Below are 19,028 nucleotides of genomic sequence, written 5' to 3'. Positions count from 1 at the left end.
TTTTTTTTAAAGATTTTATTTATTTATTTGACAGAGAGAGACACAGCGAGAGAGGGAACACAAGCAGGGGGAGTGGGAGAGGGAGAAGCAGGCTTCCCGCCGAGCAGGGAGCCCGATGCGGGGCTCGATCCCAGGACCCTGGGATCATGACCTGAGCCGAAGGCAGACGCTTAACGACTGAGCCACCCAGGCGCCCCAAGCATTGGTATTTTTAAAAGCTCCCTGGATGATATTAATGTGCAAAAGAACTGTAAGAGAGGAATCAAGGAAGACTCTAAAGTTTCCTGCCTGAGCAAATCCAGTTTGAGGACAGAATAGTTTAGCTCGGACATGTTTCATCCAAGATGACTCTAAGAATTCCAAAGAGAAATTTCCAAAGAGGTGGCTGGACTTCTATGAACCTGGATTCAGGAAAGAGGTTGGGGCTGGAAATAGACTTTGGAGTTATTACCCTATAAGTTGGCATATAAAGCCATGGGCTGGCTGAGACAGGAAAAAACAGGAAGAGGCACACCTTTAGGCACTGTCACGGGCACCTCAACATTTAAAATCTTCAAGTGGGGAGAATCTTGCTACATGTTGTTAAATGGTGCATTGCACAATGAGGCAACTAGGGTTCTTAATAACAAAGAAATTGAGAAAGGCTACAAATAAAAAAAATCTATTGGGTAGATACAAGCTCTCACACAGGTGACCGGATGGTAGCACAGAAAAGATCAGAAAATGGACAGGAACCAGGAAATTAAACCCCGGCGAACACGGCCACACTCAGGACATGCCCACAACTGAATACTCAACTCCAGCCCAGCCTCCAGAGAATGTAACTTAACTGTCTGTGCACCTTTCCCTCATCACTCCTAGTGGGTCCCCCCACCCCCCTCCGTGAGTGTTAGGATGATCACACCTGGTTCTCTGCCTCAGCTGTCATGGGACAGAGAAGAATGCTAGATCCCTTCACCAGCATAGTGGGAGAATTAGTCATTGGTAAGCTCACCATATCATTGAGAGTTACAACTACTCTGCACGGACAAACCACTGATTTAGGGAAAGAGTCCCAAGAGCCAAGATGTGCAGGGCAATGTATCAGGCACTATTAGGGGCACCTAAGGAGGAAACAAAATATGACAGATTTAAAAGCTAGCTGGGGAAATGCATACACACACAAGAAAAGAGATACCGCTAGGTATGAGACTATGCAGTTTTACCTGAACATGTAAATGCTAACAGCGGACAGAAAATAAAAGGGGATGAGATAACTCAGCTCATGCAGTGGGTCTGAACACAGCCGGGTGACACATTAATATCACCCAGGGAGCTTTTAAAAATACCAATGTATATTATTTGTAATCAAATCTCCTTTCTCTTTTAAATCACAGAATGACCCATCAGTTAAAAAGAATAGCTCAAAGGTTCCCTAAACATATGTGGCCATATTGTTCTATTTGTGTATCTATAACTCTTAAAAACTTATTAAATAGTATATTCTTTTAAAATTACCATTGTGGAAATTGCTTGTACATATGAAACATTGCAGTTTTCTCTCTTGGGTTCATGAATAAAACAAGTTATTTTCTCCTTTTGAGGCCAAGGTTGGCGGCGTGGGGGGAGAAGCAGAATCATTTCTTAGGGCTGTTTTGTTCCTGGATTCTCCAGGAATTCCCTACTGGATTTGAGGGACCCTTGTTTGTCTTCACTCTTATCCAGGAATCACAAGAAGGTACCAGTATTCTCAAACAAGATTAACTTTTCTTCACCCTTATTTTCAATATACATAGAAGCTAGTTAGCACTTTTAGAAAGGGGGGCAAAGGAAATTGTACTGTTGAGCAAGTAATGAAAAACAGCAATTCTAAAAAATGTTAGAAGTCCCTGAGAAATCAGTATCAATGAAAACCATTTAAAAAATTTTAATGTTCTTGGGGCACCTGGGTGGCTTAGTTGGTTAAGCATCTGCCTTCGGCTCAGGTCATGATCCCAGGGTCCTGGGATGGAGCCCCACATCGGGCTCCCTGCTCAGTGAGGAGTCTGCTTCTCCCTCTCCCTCTGCCTGCCGCTCTGCCTACTTGTGCTTTCTCTCTCTAATAAATAAATAAATAAAATTTTTAAAAAAAATTTTAATGCTGTTAAATGTATTCTTAGAGTGTCTTTAACCCTGTGATGATTAATAATTCCATATTGTTTAGTTCAGGTTGATACTTCCTGACCTTTATTCTCTTTGCCCCACACTTCTTCCCTCCCCTAGTTCTTACCTGATGCTAAATTATTAATGCATGTTCCAGATATACTAAGCAGAAGCTTTGGTTTATGCCTCGGACCAATACCATATGTCTTATCTAATTATCTAAGTATGTGTTAGTGACCTTCACCTGACATTAAGAAAATAAAAAGAAGACACATACACAATGTACCACAGGGGCTTCGGCAGTAAATGCCTTGATGCTGCTCATTGACTTCTGAGGGGTGCACATTGATCAGCGTGTGGTCCCCACACTTGAGCCAGCCCTTGCTCGGTCTGCAATTGCTTAGTCCTTCTGGTATCTGCCGCCTTTTGCAGCCACTGTTCACAAGGTCTTGGCCACAGCACATTCATTCCTCTCACTTTATTACCATCACATCTGATTCCAATTTGCTACCAAATTGAGTTTCCAGTCCCGAGTCTGACATTCAAACCGTCAGATGGATTAGCTCCTGCAGCTTGGTTAGTGTGGAAGCATCAGGTCAGTTGACAGTGGCCGATTAAATGTCCTCTGCTCCTCATCCTGGAGCCTCGGCTGCCATCCCGTGGAGCAAGCAGCGCCGGGTCACCCACCGTAACCTTTCTTCTTGTTTAGAACTCATCATGCTAGACCGATCGCAAAGACTTCTGATTAAAAACAGAGTTGGTTTTTCTCCCTTATCTTGCTGTTTCAGCAGTTTTTTTCTCGGAGCAGAGCCGCCAGCTTATGGTTGGGTCATTTTGTGGAATATGATTGATTGAACTATTTGGGGATCACTCATTTGGCCCTTTGCCTCTCATATCATCTGAGTGATCTGTTTGCATATGGAGTTGAAACAGCATCTGATTTACTCTGTTATTAATGATAACCCGTCAGCCCTGCCTCCTTTTCTTGCTACACTGCTGTCAGATCAACTCATGGGACCACAGTGTTTCCTTACTCGAGCTCTAGGCCTTTGCTGGGCAGCAGGCTTCCGTAATTCCTTTCTAATAGACACAGTCTGGTGAACGATTACTTCCAGGGAGTTTTTCTCTTTCTTTTCTCTTTTTAACCTGAATCCAAAAACACATGTCTCAGTGCTTGTCATTACCAAAGATAGACATACAGAGAATTGCTCATTGGTTTTCTATTTACATTTCAGTTCCCAAGGAAAACAGTCTTGGTCAGAGACTTTTCTCTTGTCCTTAGGGGTTTTAGTAAATGAAGGTGTACTTATGTTTCACAATCAGGCATCCATGTTGAGCAAGCACTGTAATTTCTTGGAGATAATCAAGGATTAGAGAAAAAAGCGAAACAAAACAAAAATACAGCATTTCATCCCTGAACCCTGAGGCCCTAGAGAGAAGGAAGATCTCCTGCTTCTAAAATGGTTCATTGTTTCTTCTTGTAATTAAACAATGATATGATTATTATAACTGTATCAGAATATATTTGCCGGTTAATAAGTAAGGCGTGTTATATTTAAAGCAGCATCCTCCCCTTGGTCTGCTCATTTCAAGGCCATGTTCTGCAAGCTGTGCTGGAATTAATTGTGCTGTTTAGAAGTAAGATCTGCGGCCACTATCTGTGACACACATTTAAGGATCCAATAAAAATAGGGGACAGGAAAGGTGAATTTGAAGTTGGGGGGGAAACACCTTTCAAAAAATAATGCTCAACCTCCTGGAAGGCAAAAAAAGAAAAAAGAAAAAAAAGGTAATTATGGGAATGAAAAACTAAATTTAGTCAAGTCTTTCAAATTTATACTGTGTTCTTTTTGAGTTTGAATAGCCTGATGACTCATAGCTTCCTATTCTTTAATTATTGTTATCAAGTAATCATTCCTGAGTACCCAGGCTTCTGAAATCTTCATTCGTGGGTGGAGATATTTCTGTATTTCTTTTTGTTTATTTGTTTGGTTGGCTTTTTGTTTGTTTGTTTTCACAGTCTCCCCTATAGTTAGGTGGATAGTGATCTTAATTTGTGGTAAGTGTGAGAGCGCCCTTTTGAAGACTTTAAAGCACTCTATTAATTGTTGCTGTCTGGTTACCTTTTGAGAGATTCATTAACCTACTTTTAAGCCATCAAAGTCATAAATCGCATTTATGTTAAGAAATAAAACCAGAAGGAAACCTTTTGCTTTATTGAAGAAAATCATAATAAAGTGTAATCTTCGGTATGCACAGTGTCTTGCATGAGTTTATTTCTGTTGGGGGTAAATAGTCTGATTTAACAGCTTTTTTTCATTTCACCTTTCATTTAATTATAATCCTATAAAATTTCTGCTCCTCCTTCTATCTCTTTCCTTTTTGGATAAGTCCTTTGGTTTTTCCAGTTTTCCCAATGCTCAATTTTAAGGCCATGTAGCTCAACTTTGTATTGTATTGTCCTTGCTGTGAGAGGATTAATGTCTTTTCTGTTTTGGAATTTAGATGAACTATGTTTTTACTTTGAACACAGCGAACACAGCGTGGAAAGAGAACAATGTAAGAAAGGATCCAGCATAAAATCATGACATTAAAATCTTTTCATTGTGGGAAATGCTAAATCAAGCATAATGAAGAATGGTACATTATAGGCTATCTGCTCGTTCAGTGCCTTACTAGTCTAAGGTTAATGTGGCCTCTCATATATATGTTTTGTTTTTCTTTTGCAGAAGGAGCTGAGTCTCCCCAGAAGAGGAAGTTTGTAAGTAGCCTAATTTTGTTTCCTTATTATTACTATATTGTACAGTTTGTAATGTGATTATTCTCTGACTTGTTAGAATTTTCAGGCAAATGGAGGGCTAATGATAATCAACTGTAATGAGAAAACAGACACTTTGCATTTATTTATAAATGTTACATATTCATGATTTCAGGATAACTTGATAACAGGATAACCAGATTTTGTCCTTATGGGCATTATAAGCCAAAATGCTTACTTATTCCTGGGACAACATTAATTTAAAAAAAAAAATTCTCTTAGGTAATCAAGCAAAAACATTATTTGGTCTGCAGATAGTATAAGTGGATCTGAGTCAAGAATTAGTGTTCTATATGTTCAGGAAATCTGTGATTGTTTTTATGCTATGGATTTTATGCAAAGTAAATGATAAACTTTTGCCGTGATGATGAAGAGTTTAAATCAGCTAAACTTTCTGTTAGATCTAGATCTTATTGCATTGACTCAGGTCATGGTCTTGTTTTAAAATAGCTGATTTATGAACCTTAACTGATTTCTTTATAGTTTGTTCCAACCTTTTGTCTTGAAGGCTAATAATATATTTGCATAAATTATAGCTTTTTTTTTTTTTAACATTAGCAAGTTGCAGAAGGAAATTAATTGCCTTTAACATTCCACTAAATTTAGGGTTGATTTGTTACCAACTAGTACTATGTAAGGGCTTGTTTAGAAATACTGGGATTTGGTATCTACGTCGAATAATTGAGTGGATGGGGCAATGTCCTTTTTAAAGAATAAGTATAATATTTAAGGTAGGTTGATGCGGATCTCAACTTGGAGTATTAGAAATGTATATGGTAACTGTTGGAAGATAGTATTCATTTTGTTGACCAATTTTTGGATGATGTCAGCCTTTGCATCTGAGAACCAAAACTTCATCTGCTCTGAACATTTCAAAACTATCTATTTTGGTTCTTAACGTTTTATAGCTTTAGGCTGCCTGGAGGATATGGGATCATTGTTCTTGAAGAAGGTGTCTGGATAAATTTTCACTGGCTTCCAGCTTACATCTCTATGTGCTAGAGGTTAATGGCCTAAAAGTTGGCCATAGGAAATGCCTTTAGAATTAAAAACTTGCCGCCTTCTGAATCATGATTAGGACTCTCACCTAGACTTGGAAAAGTCCAAATGTTTGGGTGTTTCTAATCATGATGAAAAATAAGAAATAAGAAAACCCGAAGTAAAACTACATGAAATATCATAATAGAAAAAAATCTCTTTTCCCTTGTATTGTACCTTTATTTAATGCTTAAAGTATCCTAGGTTTGTCTTCAGTATTTTATTTGAAAACTTCAGAATTTCAGTCAAATCTTCCTTCTGGCCTTTATAATAGATTGCATTTCCTTCAGTTTTTGAGTTAGTATATTTCCTGTAAATTTTTATTAAGATAATGTTAATTATCGATTAGAGTCCCCATGTCTATTTAAGGGCCACATCTCCTTTTGTAGTATCTCCTTATCTCATATCTCCTTGTATAAGTCTGTTAATGTTAGCTGATAGCTGTGGGCTGGTGGGAGAAATAGACAATATATTTAAATTTCTTGACTTGGGAGTTTAGAATCTTTCATGAATAAAAAGGATGATGGCATAAGTTTCTTTGGCACCCATGCTTTGAAAACTTGCTAAGGGAAACATAGAATTACATACAAGCCCTTTAAAATCTCGTCCCTAATAAAAGTCAATTGATCTATCAACCAGATGATGGAAGTAAAACATAGCATGTATGTCAACATAAATCTACCTTTTCCTTTTTTAGTGAATTCTGTGGAAATTAATATTTCAAGTAAAAACAAAAAATAAAGATGTATTTTTTATATTTATATTATATATATATTTGTATTTTTTATTAAACACAAATATTCTCAAAAAAATTAATGGTGTATGATAGAAATGTTCTGGGACTTAACACCACTCAGCATTTTCAGTGACCCCCATACAGAATGTTGGTAATTACTTTCCTCATGCAGGGTTGTTTCATGACTTGGAGAAAAAGAAAATACTTGAAAAAATAATTGCTAGAGTGATTTTAATACAAATCTAATGTAGAGGGCACAAGTCGTGCTAGCCAACATAACTGTACCTGATTATTAAAACCTGTTAACACTTCGTCCTTATATTTTACTGGTGAAATGCCTCCGGCATAAGTGTTTTCAGATCTTTTCGTATCTTTTCCCAGAAAGATTGAGGATTTGATCCCGCTGTTCTGTTGAATCTTCTTTCCATGTTAACAGTGAGCAGCTATACACGGTGATGGATTCCTCGTTGCGTGTAGTTATAAAGTGATGTGATTGAATGTGTCGGGGCGGGGGGTGGGTGTGCCTTCAGAAAGGCTGTGCTCTTAGAAGAAGGTGCCTGATTTTGTTGCATCTGCTGCTTCTACTTTGTATGTCTTGAAGGATGATACTTTTAAGATGCATTGTCATCATTCAAGCACTTAGGGATTTATCAGATTTTTATTATTTTTTAAATTTTACTTTATTATGTTAGTCACCATACATCATTAGTTTTTGATGTAGTGATCCACGATTCATTGTTTTCGTATAGCGCCCAGTGCTCCATGCAGTACGTGAGATTTTTTTAAAAATTCAGTATTGTCTTTTTTTTTTTTTTAAAGATTTTATTTATTTATTCATGAGAGATAGAGAGAGAGAGGCAGAGGGAGAAGCAGGCTCCCCGCGGAGCAGGGAGCCCGATGCGGGACTCGATCCCAGGACCCTGGGATCATGACCTGAGCTGAAGGCAGACGCTTAACCGACTGAGCCACCCAGGCGTCCCAAAAAATTCAGTATTGTCTTAACAGATAATTTTTATGTCTGGAATCACGATAACATGTTTTATATATGTAAAAGTTAAAGCTCTCACAAAAGATTGCAGAAAACAGGTTTTTCTTTTTATTACTATCTTAAAGTATTAAAAAAACAGACTGTCTTCTGTCCAGAAAATAATTCAGTTCTTCAGTAATTTGTAGAATATGATCGTTTTCTCAAGAAAGCACTTAAAATGTGTGTTGTTTCATATATGTTTTAAAAGGTTGCAAAGGCAGTGATTGTGACCTTTTTTTCTGTGGTGCAAAGGGCAACAGAGAAGTCAAGGGAAGTGCTTTCCAGGCAAGATGTTACTAAATAACCAAGTGACTCCAGATCAGTTTTCCAGAAGCTTTTCTAGTCCTTTATCAACTCAAGAGCCCCAGATGTCATCTCCATTCTAACTCCTTGGATAGCTGGACTTCAGCTTAGTTGTCTTCCTCCTCTCAAGAGTAGCCACATGCCGAGATTTGATCCTAGATTTTGCCAGCACCTTCCGTCTCTTTCTCTTTGGAACTAAAGTTGTGATACTCTCTGCTCTTTCTCTTCTCTGCTACCTGTCAAAAACTATAGAGCCTTTGAATAAATCATGATATAATCATACAGTGAAATACTACATAGGTAGAATGAATGAACTGGAGCATACGTAGCAACACGTAAAATTACAGAAATACGCAGAACAAAAGCTAAAAGCAAATTGCGTATACAAGAAAGCATTTACATGATAAAATCTAAATATGCAAAACAAGACATTTTATTGTTGGTGAATACAAACATGTGCAGTAAAAATATAAAAACATGCATGGGCAACACATTTACAGTAAAGCTTATTAGTGGAGGGAATGAAAGAAATGGGATTTGAGAGGACTCTACAGGGGGCTCCATGTATATGATTAATGTGGTAGGTACATGGATGTTTACAGTATACCCTCTACATTTTGATATTCTTGAGCTATTTTATTTAAAATACTCAGTAATTACACGAAGGTAAGATTCCAGACTGTTTTATCCAGATATGTATGGAGATTTAACAATAATTTGAAGGAAAAAATTATATTATCTGTTTCGAATGAAAGAATATACCAAACCCATATTTATTTTTGTTTTACTCTTTTGTTGTTTTTGTGACTTGAAGATTGGCTTAAATGAGTACAGTTTTATAGTCGTTGGAATATCTGCTGTGGTAGGTACCTTACTAGTTAATGCCAAAACATCATAATACATTCTGATACTCGTGGAGGAAAGGAGGCACATGAGAGGACATCTAAAATGGGACATTATGACATTTAGCTGCAGAACTAGATTTGTTGTCTTGAATTTTCAGCCTTTTAAGAAAAGTGACTATTCTTTATCTACTACAAGGTGCTCAGCACAGTCACGTAGAGTGTGGGCGTTGGGAGCTGACCCACACGTCCATCTCCCCAGCCAGACTGTGAGCCTCCCAGCAGAGTGAACCATCCTGCTTTTGCTCTGAGTTCCTATCACAGTGTGTTGAGGACTAACTGATTCTGTGGCTGGTCGGCTCATGCCAGATCTTTCTTGGTTTAAATTCGGTTTGGAATACGTGGGCTCCCTTGACATTATTTTTATTTTCCTAATAACAACGAGTTTATATAAGTGCTCATAGTGTTGTTGGTCCCTTATCTAGTCTTTACCCATCGTTAGATCTTGGGTTCTGAAATGACATTTCCAAGTGGAAAAACTTTCTGGGAGGTGTTTGTTTTCAGACAGTGAAAGTGGTAAAAGGGTAAAAACCCAAGATGTGAGCTGATAGATGGTGAGGAGCAAGACCAGGGTAGCCCTGGCAGCTACACTTTATTTTTAAAAGACCCCTTTGTGTTTCGTTAATTGTCCAAATAAACATTTCTCCAGGACAGAGAGAGAGCCTCTTTTTTCATAGGACTCCCTGGGGAGAGGTGCCAGAAATGGGCTGGAGGCCTTTCCCTCTCCTCCTCCAGTGTTGTTTTTTAGTTATCTTTCAGATTTCTTTACACAGAGAAGGAAACTGCACTATCTATTCTTAGCAAGGAAATTCTCCTTGCTACTTAAATAGCGTTTCTTCTGTGTCTTTTAATCACGAGCATAGAGTGTGCTGTTTTATGGAGCCGGGTTGGTGTAGAATTCATAAAACGATATACAGTTGTCGCTTTGTTATAGTAGAAACAGTGACTTGACACTTGGCCAATTCTTTGGCTACCCACATTTTAGAGTGGCACCCAGCAGCTGAAACCCAAGCAGGAGCAGCTCCTGGTGTGCACAGAGGTCCTGAAAAAGTGTGTTTCTGCATGCCCAGCAATCGCTGGGAGTATTGAAATGCCTAAAAGACACCTTAGGAGTCTTGGCTCATTTTAATTTCTTGATCTAGCAACAGTACTGGTATCCAGTAATTGTTCCTCTCTCTAGAGTTTCGTCCCCTCTCCATTCACGCTTTCCTTTGTTTTCTCCGTGTTCTGGAGGTGGCTGGGGGCTAGCAGGACTGGACGCGGCATACGCAGCTAGCTGTCTGTTGGCGTCCAGCCATTTCAGATCTGCTAGGAAGCCCGCCTCCCTATCTACAAAGAAGACAGGCATCTTAACTCTATCTGCCACAGTGCCAGACAGCCTCATACTAGAAATCCATTCAGCTGGGTCTCAGAGATGTTTCCTCTTCGGTGTCCCATTGACTTGTGCATAGCACCGGGCAGCGTGTCTAAGTTTGTCCCTTGGGGGCAGGGGCAGGAAACGGATGGAAGAGGAGTAAGCAGTAGGGGGAGAGTGTTGTCAGAGGGTGGTCAGGACTACGGAGGCAGAGGCCCCTGATGTTGTTGGAAGCTTCTAGGCCTGCTGGACATAGAAGGTGGCTTGTCTCGCTGTAGATATACTGAACTGAAGGTCCTGGGTTAGGTTGGAATTTCTCGTTTTGAGACCAGCTAGGAAGCGACCTTTTGTGTAATTGAATAGGCTTGGGCTGACGTACTTGGCATGTATAGAATTTTTTTTTTTTTTTTTTTTTTAAAGAAGACCTATTCCCGCTGGTTGTATTTCAGCCTAGAGCATACTGCCTTGATGAACTGTTTAGAAAAGTAGTTTGAGTAAAGTGAGTAGTTTCAGTCTAGAACGAAAAGAGGGAATCGCCTTCATTTTACAACCGAGTTGAATTAGATTTTGTGAGTTTTTCAGCAAGGTGAAGGCAACATTTCCTGAGATGGAGGGAAAGGGCTTAATTCAAGCCAAACAAAGGCCATGTAGACCATACTTGTTAGTTGGGTGAGTTTTAAAATAAATTTAGCTTCCTTTTTAGTACTTTCTTCCCTCCCACACCCATAAATATTGAAACAAGAATTCAAAATATCTCTTGTCAAAACCGAATGCAAGTCCAGTGTCATTTTGAATGTTAGAAACCCAGAAACAAAACGAAGAAAAAATTGAGTGTTGCATCTGAATTAGCATTTAAAGTGGCATGTTTATATCAAAAGAGAATGGTGTAATATATCCTGAGAGTAAAGAGAGGATTGCAGCCTGTGAAAGAATGTCAATTGCATTTATATATTCATCGAAGAGCTAGTTTGGTATTTGGCATGTATTTGCAGCGTCCCTTATCATGCCTACTCTCATCTTCTGTGAAGTGGGTAGGGAGGGGACCTGCCAGAGAGAAGCAAAGTAGGATTGATCTTCTTACCTTTGAAAATTGTAGGAAGACCTTAATTTTGCTCCAAGGCAAGAAGGGTTAGGTCCCCTAGGGAGGTTTATCAAAATGCATGCGCATTTCCAAACACACTCGGGAGTGCAGGTTAGAGCCTGGGTGTATTGGGAGGTAGGGGGTATGTTGGTGGAGGGGGGGTGGAGGCTGGTGGACCTTCCACCAGTTCTCAAGGTGAGCCTAAAATGCCACCCACAGTTGAGAAGAAGTGTTGTTAGAGCTTCAGGCTGTGTATGGTGGCAGAGTGGGTTTCTGGATTCCCCCAAGGCCCGAGGGGAAGTTCTCCACTTCACATTTACTAGAATAACTTTTTAACAAAACTGAATCAAACAGGAATTTGGGGAGTCTCTGGGTGAGCACTCCTTTTCAGCGAGGCTTATACAGGCTTGTACAGCGACCCCCTGAGGCCCGCGCATGGTTGCTGCTGCTTTCTCACTAAAAGCCACCTTTTCGGGTCTGTCACTCAATAGGCATTTCAGAGCATGGACTGAGGAGCCACAGTGCCTGGGTTTCAATCCTATCTCTGCCATTTAACCAGTGCTGCAGCCTTCAGAAAGTCACTGAACCTCTAGGTGTCTTCGTTTCCTCATTTGTAAAATGGGGAATGTCTTGAGAATTAGATCAGCTAATATTTGTAAAGTGTTTATAACAGTGTGTGGCCTACTCTAAGTACTATGTACGTGTTCTGTGAAATAAAAAGTACCAGGAGTTAAGCCCTCCCTGTGCCATCCCCTCCCCCATCTCTTATTTTTGTTCTCTAGGGTTAGACCAAAGACTGCAAAGTAGGCTGGGAAAATTCCTGTAAAGCCAGATCATTTGCAGAGCATTTTCTGAGGAGCTGGGGTTTTTCCCAGCTTTTTCAATGGATTTAAAGAGGGCATTTGGCCCCATAACCTTGGGTAGATCTTTCCCTTGCGTCCCATGATGGTCAAGCCTGGTAACAGGAGGTTTCTAGGTGTGCTGTGGGGACGGACCCCACACATGTTCTGGCTCTTTGTTATCAGGCTGTGAGGGAACTCTGTGTGGTCAGCAGCCCCTCTTCCAGAATAAGCTCCCACTTTCGACCTGCCCGTCCTTTTTCTCAGCATAGTATACAGATAACTTCTTGAAATTGTGTTTTGGGATAGAAAGGTGTTGAGGAAAATGAAGTGGGCTATTATTTGTGTCCATACAGAAAATTTTAGTCAGAATTTCATAGCTGGAAGAAACCGGAACGGAAATCTGACTGCACATACCTTTATTTGAGAAGTGTGGAACTAGTAACACAAAGGATTTGAGATTTGCTTGTGCTTAGGCTAGTTCCTTGACTGTGAACTCTGACAAGAATTTAGGGTTCCTACCCTCCAGGGATTGGAAAGCACCCTTTCCTTTTCAAGTGTGTACTTGAGTTGGAAAGACATAATCAGCAAGGATGTGGGTGTGCTTCGCTCTGAAAGACAGGAGTTTCAGCATCAACGTCCATGGTGTGGACAGTAGACACCACAGCGTATGCTTGACTTGATCTTGCTTGTCCTGGTTTCTTGGAACATTTTGGAAAGCTCAGCCCCAACTCTTCTTGAGTGTTTGCACTTGGAACTGCAACCAAAGGGAAAACCTCGAGGTACACCCCAGGACTGCCAGGGACCGCAATTTACTCAGACTGATCAGGAGACTAGGGAGAGCCAGGCTGGTGTGGTGTGGCAGTCCCAGCTGCAGTAAGTGCTGTCCATCATCCAGTGTGACAGCGAAGTGGCCGAGTTCTGCATTGTCCTCGGTACCCTGTGGTGTGGTAATGATTCAGGCCCTCTGAGGCGGACCTTGGAGAGGTGGGTGGCAGCTGCAAGATCGCACGTGTGTCTTGGTGTTTCTCCTTACAATCTCTCCTGTTTCCTCAGCTGTTCTGACTCCCGAGAATTCAGCTCCCTGCCCTTTTACTCTTCGTGGCATCTGACTGTCCAACCTCAACAGCTGGGGAGAGGTTATTTGAGGGTCCCCTCTTTGTTTTTCTGCAATAGGGGTCTCACCCTCTGACAATCCTGGTGGGCCGTTTCTTTCCTCTGAATACACGTGCATGGACTTCTCACATGTTGTTCTGTAAAGTCCCCTCTCCTTAGAGGAGTTGGAGGGCTTCTGCATACTCAGGGTGTGGAACATAAGATGAGCCCGTAGAACGTGCTAGCAACTGTACATGTCTCTTGCCATGGCCTTCTGGGCTCTGCTTCACCTCATACGCCACCCAAGTAACTTGTGAGTAGTACCATAAGGAAACTCTATGCAGAGTTCTCTAATGAGGGGGGAGAGTTTCATTAAGTACATCCTGTGAATTTTATTTGCATGTGGAAATAGGTGACATCCATTTGACCTAGCAAAAAAAAAAAAAAAGATAAATTTTTATTTGTAATCATAATAAATTCAAATATGCATACGATATTGAGGGAAAGATTTTGAAATGCCTTTATTCTAGAAGTATAAGATCTTTCAAGAAATATTTGCATATTTTGTAGAAGTTTATGTGGAAAGTGTTCTTGTTCTTTTAGAAAATACTAGTTTGGCATATGCTTTGTGCTCTTTATTGTATAGGAAAAGTGATTTGTAACTTGGGTTGTGTCATCCAGATCAATGGGATTAACACGGGAATGGCATTAGCACTGGGTGCCGATCTCTTATTAAACCCTGATTTTCCAGTGCTGCCTTTTCATGTTACTGTTGGAGGTGGTCTGTGCTTTTCCTTAGGCTAGCTTTGAGGCAGAGCTTATCTTTGGGGTTTATTTTCGTGTTCCAAGAACTGAAGACGGTATTTGCTTTGAGAAGTTGGCATCATACGACATCCTCCTGTAGCTGCTGTGGGGCAAAGGATAATGTTTAATGCAGGGACAGTGGGGACGTCCCTTTGAGCTGGCAGCAGACAAAGCGAGGGTGTGTTCTCCTTTTCTTAGCTCCCCTTGGCCTCTCTGCTGAGGCACTCAATGGTATTTGCTCTGCATGGGGCACATGAGTGAGTTCACCAGGGGTTTAGCATTTCAGGGTATAAAGCATAGTGTTTAGTATCTTAACAAATCAAGAATCAATTATCTGGGAGAATAAGCAGAAGGTTTTTTATGTCTAGGATAAATTAGTTTAAATGCTAAACCCAGTCCTTGTGGATTAAAGAAGCACTTGGAGGCAATGGTGTATATTTTAAAAATGCACTTGACATCATATACCGAAATGAAATTAATAGATCAGTACACGGGTTTCATGTCTTAGGGGAACAGTGTTGGCTTTTTTTTTTTTTTTTTTTTAGGTGGGATTCCAAGGTATTATCAATTTGTATATAAATGCAGTTGATTCTGATAGAGTTGCAGGGGAAAATACTGTCATCAAACATCTGGTTAAAGCATGGGAAAATACTGTCATCAAACATCTGGTTAAAGCATGTTACTTAATTATTATCTTTGAGAATTCAGGCCACTTGGCTTTATTCTCATTTTTCTGAGAAATGTTGGTCAGACTTATCTTGAGAACCACAGGAGGAACGGTCATAGTGGTGGTGGTCTGGGGGGAGATACTTAAAAGGGAAATTACAGTAAAGGTAGTGGAAATCGGTACTTCTTGAGGCTCTGTCAAATCTCTCCCTGTCCAGCACACATGTTTAGGCTCCTATTTAACATCACCTGGGCTGTATTATGTTAAGTACCCAGGAATTTTGAATTTCATTTGTATTACTCCACAGAATTTAAAACAGTATGAAACAAGCACGCAACACACTCCAAAAGAGCTCCTTCTCATGAAATTCCATGTGGCATGAACCAGTTTCAGCTGTGCTGAGAGCAGTTTAGCCCTACATGGTCTAGCAGTTTGTTTTCCCCCAACAGCTAACAGTGCCCCCCACAACACCTTTATTTTTCTTTTTTAAAGATTTTATTTATTTATTTGACAGAGAGGGAACACAAGCAGGGGGAGTGGGAGAGGGAGAAGCAGGCTTCCCCGCGGAGCAGGGAGCCCGATGTGGGACTCGATCCCAGGACCCTAGGATCATGACCTGAGCCGAAGGCAGACGCTTAACCACTGAGCCACCCAGGTGCACCCCCGCCCCAACACCTTTAAAAAGGAAAAAGAAACAAACAGCTTTATGGAAAACAGTCGGCATATAATAAACTGCACTTAATTTAAAGCCCACAATTTCATAAACTTTGTCATATATATGTACCTGTGAAACCACCACCACATCAAGGGAATGAAACAGCAGTCTTGCCCAGAAGTTTCCCCTTACTGATCTGTTAGGACTCCCTCCATTCCCCCCACCCCATGCCAAATCAGGCAATTCCTAGTATTTTCCATCCCTAAAGATTAGTTTGCATTTTCTAAAATTTTAAATGAGTGGAACAATACTGTTTGTACTTTTTTAATTTTTTGGTTTGATTTCTTTCACTCAGCTTAATTATTAGGGGATTCATCTATGTTGTAGCATATGTTAATAGTTCACTACTTTTTATTGCTAATTAACATTCTATTGAATGGGTACAGTTTGATTATCCATAGTTTGATTATCCATCCATTCGTTGATGGACATTAGGGTTGCTTATAGTTTTTGGCCATTATAGATAACACTGCAATATATGATTGGTACATTTTCTCCCAGCTTGTGGCTTGTGTTTTCAGTCTCTTTACAGCATCGGTGGAAGAGCAAATGTCTTTAACTTTGATGAGGTCTGTGTTATCAGTTTGTCCTCTAAGTGAACATGCTTAGCCGTCTTTGCCTAATCCAGATCACAAAGCTTTTCTCCTGTTGTTTTTCCAGAATGTTTATAGTTCTGAATTTTACAGTTCTGAATTCTAAGTTTATGATCCATTTTGTGTTCATTTTGTGTATGGGTGAAGTATGGATTGACCTTCATGTTCTTGCATGTAGGTATCTAATTGTTGTAGCACCAATTGTTGAACAAACCATCCTTTCTCCACTGAATTCTGTTTTACCTTTTTGGAAATCAGTTGTCTTTATTTGTGTTTGTCTATTTACAGACTACATTCTTTCTCCTTGACCTCTTTGTCTTTATAGCAATACCACATTGTTTTGATTATTGTGGCTTTATAGTAAGTTTAGATATTAGGTAGTGTTGGTTCTCCATCTTGATTTTTTTTTTTTCCCAAAATTGTCTTGGCTATTCTAGGTTCTTTAATTTTGGAATCAGTTGGTAAATTTCTACAAAAACAAAAACATGTTGAGATTTTTACTGGAATTGAATTAACTTTATAGTTTGAGAGCCTGTGAAGTTTTCCAGTGGTTATTACAATGAAACTCTAGTCTTAGAGATGGATTAGGGAGGATAAAGTATGAGTTGTTACAGTGTGGAGAGACAGGGAGTTGTCCCCCAAGATGGACTGATGGAGGAGCTGGGTGGCGCAGCTGGGGGGAGCCCGAGTTGAGGAATGAATGACCATAAATGAGCAAATATTTTGTCAGAAAAATCCCCTCAGAGAAGCCCAAGGGAAATGGTTGGGTGGTTCATTCTGGGAGCAGCTCAGGTAATGATTTCAAGCTGAAGTTAGAGGGAAGTAGGCACATATCTTCTGGAAAGAAGAGTGTAATAGAAAGCTCAGGGTCAGCATAAGAAGGGAAGAGGAAGACATGAACATATGAGATTCTAGAACCTCATGTGTTCGTGGAAAGCTTGTGATGCAGGGAACAGAGGGCTAGCATCATACTTTAATGTTTTCTGCAATAACTCAGTCTAACAGGACAATGAAGGTTACTTGTACACTTGAACTGGTGGTTGGTCTAGAACAGTGGTTTTCAACCGGGGTGATTTTGTCCATAAAGAGGACATTTGGGCGTGACATTTTTGACTGTCACAACTACTGGGAGAATGGGATTTCTCTTATCATCTAGCGGGATGCTGTGAAACATTCTACAGTGTTCAGGGAAATAAGCCCCCCTCCCGCCCCCAACAAAGTCTTACCTCACCAAAATGTCGGTAGTGCTCAAGTTGGGGAACCCTGATCTGGAGAGGAAGGACTAGAAAAGAGGGTAGAATGAGAGTGAAACTGATAGGTTTCTCTGGCACCTCCTGTCTGTATTGTCTTGAGGAGAACTACTCTCTTGGGTAGTGACCATAGACAGTTACTGTGGATGATCAGGAATTAGACTGTGGAAATCTTCAGGCATGTTTCCAGAAGATGTCTAAAAATGTTACCAAATCTAGTTTAACAAAAGCATGGCTTGACTACAAATAAATGGAAGAAGTGTTGAACGTCTGAGTTAATTTGCTTAAGAAGAAATTATTTGTTTAGACATGGCCTTGGCCATAGATGAGTGTCATTTGGGATACTTTAGATTGCAGGTCATAGAAAACCTCACTCAAAGTGGCTGAAAAAATAGCTCATGTAACTAAATGGTCCAGGCTTCTGGCACCATTGATCCTGAGGTTCAGTGTTGGCACAGGACCCAGTTTCTTCTTCATCCCACTTGAGCTTTCTTTTGTAGCCCACACATGGCTGTCAGCAGTTTTCAGGGTTATTTTTTTCTTATTCATTCTCCTCATGAGAAGGTATTTCTCCTGTGATTGAGTTTTTCTTTAAGTGGGCCATCTTAAATTATGTGTCCCCCTTGAATATGGTAACAATTCTTTCATTAGCTCGGACTCATGCCATCCAGTCCGGTAGCCACTAGCCACATGTGGCTATTGAGCTCTTGAAATACAGCTTGTCTGAACTGAGATATGAAATAAGAATGTGGAATAGCTAGTTAATAATTTGTATGTTAAGTATATGTTGAAACAGTAGTATTTTGGGATTTATTGAGTTAGAACGCAAGTACATGATTAGAAATACTTCCACCTTTTTTTTTTTTTATTGTGACTGCTAGAAAATGGAAATTCTAGAAGTGGCTCCAAATTGTGTTTCTTGTCTACAGAATTGGCTTAGACCACTCAGGGCCCCCTGGGAGTCCAACCCACCCAAACCACATGGCTAATAGCCATACGGGAGAGAGGTGGAATGGTTACTGGGCAAGCAATTAAACATGAATACTGTGGTGACTGGCATAAGTGAAGAAAGGAATATTTGTTCATTTGCTACTGTTTCACCGAGGATGAATGTCTGGAAATACTGCCCTACTCCACTAATAAGAGCTAATAATTGTTTCTGAAGTGTATTTTTGAAAATTATAAGAGTAATATGGTGCCCCTAGCCACTAGTGAAACAGCACAGAAAAACACTAAGAGAAAGTAAGTAATCCTTCTCCCTTCTAATCCCTGTTTCCACTTTGAGCCGTAGGTAGGTGTTGTCAGTCTGGTCTGTATTCCTCCATGCCTTCCTTCACGTACATATGAGTGCTGTGCTGTGGCTGCCATTTTAAGAATGGGATTATGGCACTTACTCTTCAATTTGCTTTTCTTACCTTACCAATTTGCTTTTGTTACCTCCAAGTTAGCATCTACCAACTTATCCTGTTCTTTTAAAAAATAATTACATATTATAGATATGCCACATTTCATTTAACTATTTCTCCCATCACTGGGCATTCATGCTATTTCCATGCCCCCCTCTTCCTCTGCCACACAACAATGCTGCAATAAACATCTTTGTACCTGCGTCCTTACGTACTGGTCCTTTTTTTTTTCTTCTATAGGATAGATTCCCAGAAGTGGAATTGCTTGGTCAAACGGTA

At 40.1% G+C, this 19,028-nt stretch overlaps 1 protein-coding gene across 9 annotated transcripts in view; it reads left to right on the top strand.

Annotated features, from left to right (window-relative positions):
- MAST4 (microtubule associated serine/threonine kinase family member 4) overlaps window positions 1-19,028 on the top strand; it is a 519,579-nt gene that overhangs the window by 259,337 nt on the left and 241,214 nt on the right. For 5 of the 9 annotated variants that reach the window (XM_081825659.1, XM_081825657.1, XM_081825662.1 and 2 more), the window contains 2 exons: window positions 4,851-4,882; window positions 18,990-19,025. In XM_081825659.1, coding sequence (XP_081681785.1) covers window positions 4,851-4,882; window positions 18,990-19,025 — 68 coding nt within the window. The remainder of the gene's footprint in view (window positions 1-4,850; window positions 4,883-18,989; window positions 19,026-19,028) is intronic. The other 4 variants (XM_081825660.1, XM_081825658.1, XM_081825663.1 and 1 more) reach the window with 1 other exon arrangement.

The sequence above is a fragment of the Leptonychotes weddellii genome, chromosome 7 (genome assembly GCF_054177405.1).
Source record: "Leptonychotes weddellii isolate Sample4059 chromosome 7, ASM5417740v2, whole genome shotgun sequence".
NCBI lineage: Eukaryota > Metazoa > Chordata > Mammalia > Carnivora > Phocidae > Leptonychotes > Leptonychotes weddellii.
Note: the sequence above shows the minus strand (reverse complement) of the source record. Positions and strands in the feature narration are given on the sequence as shown.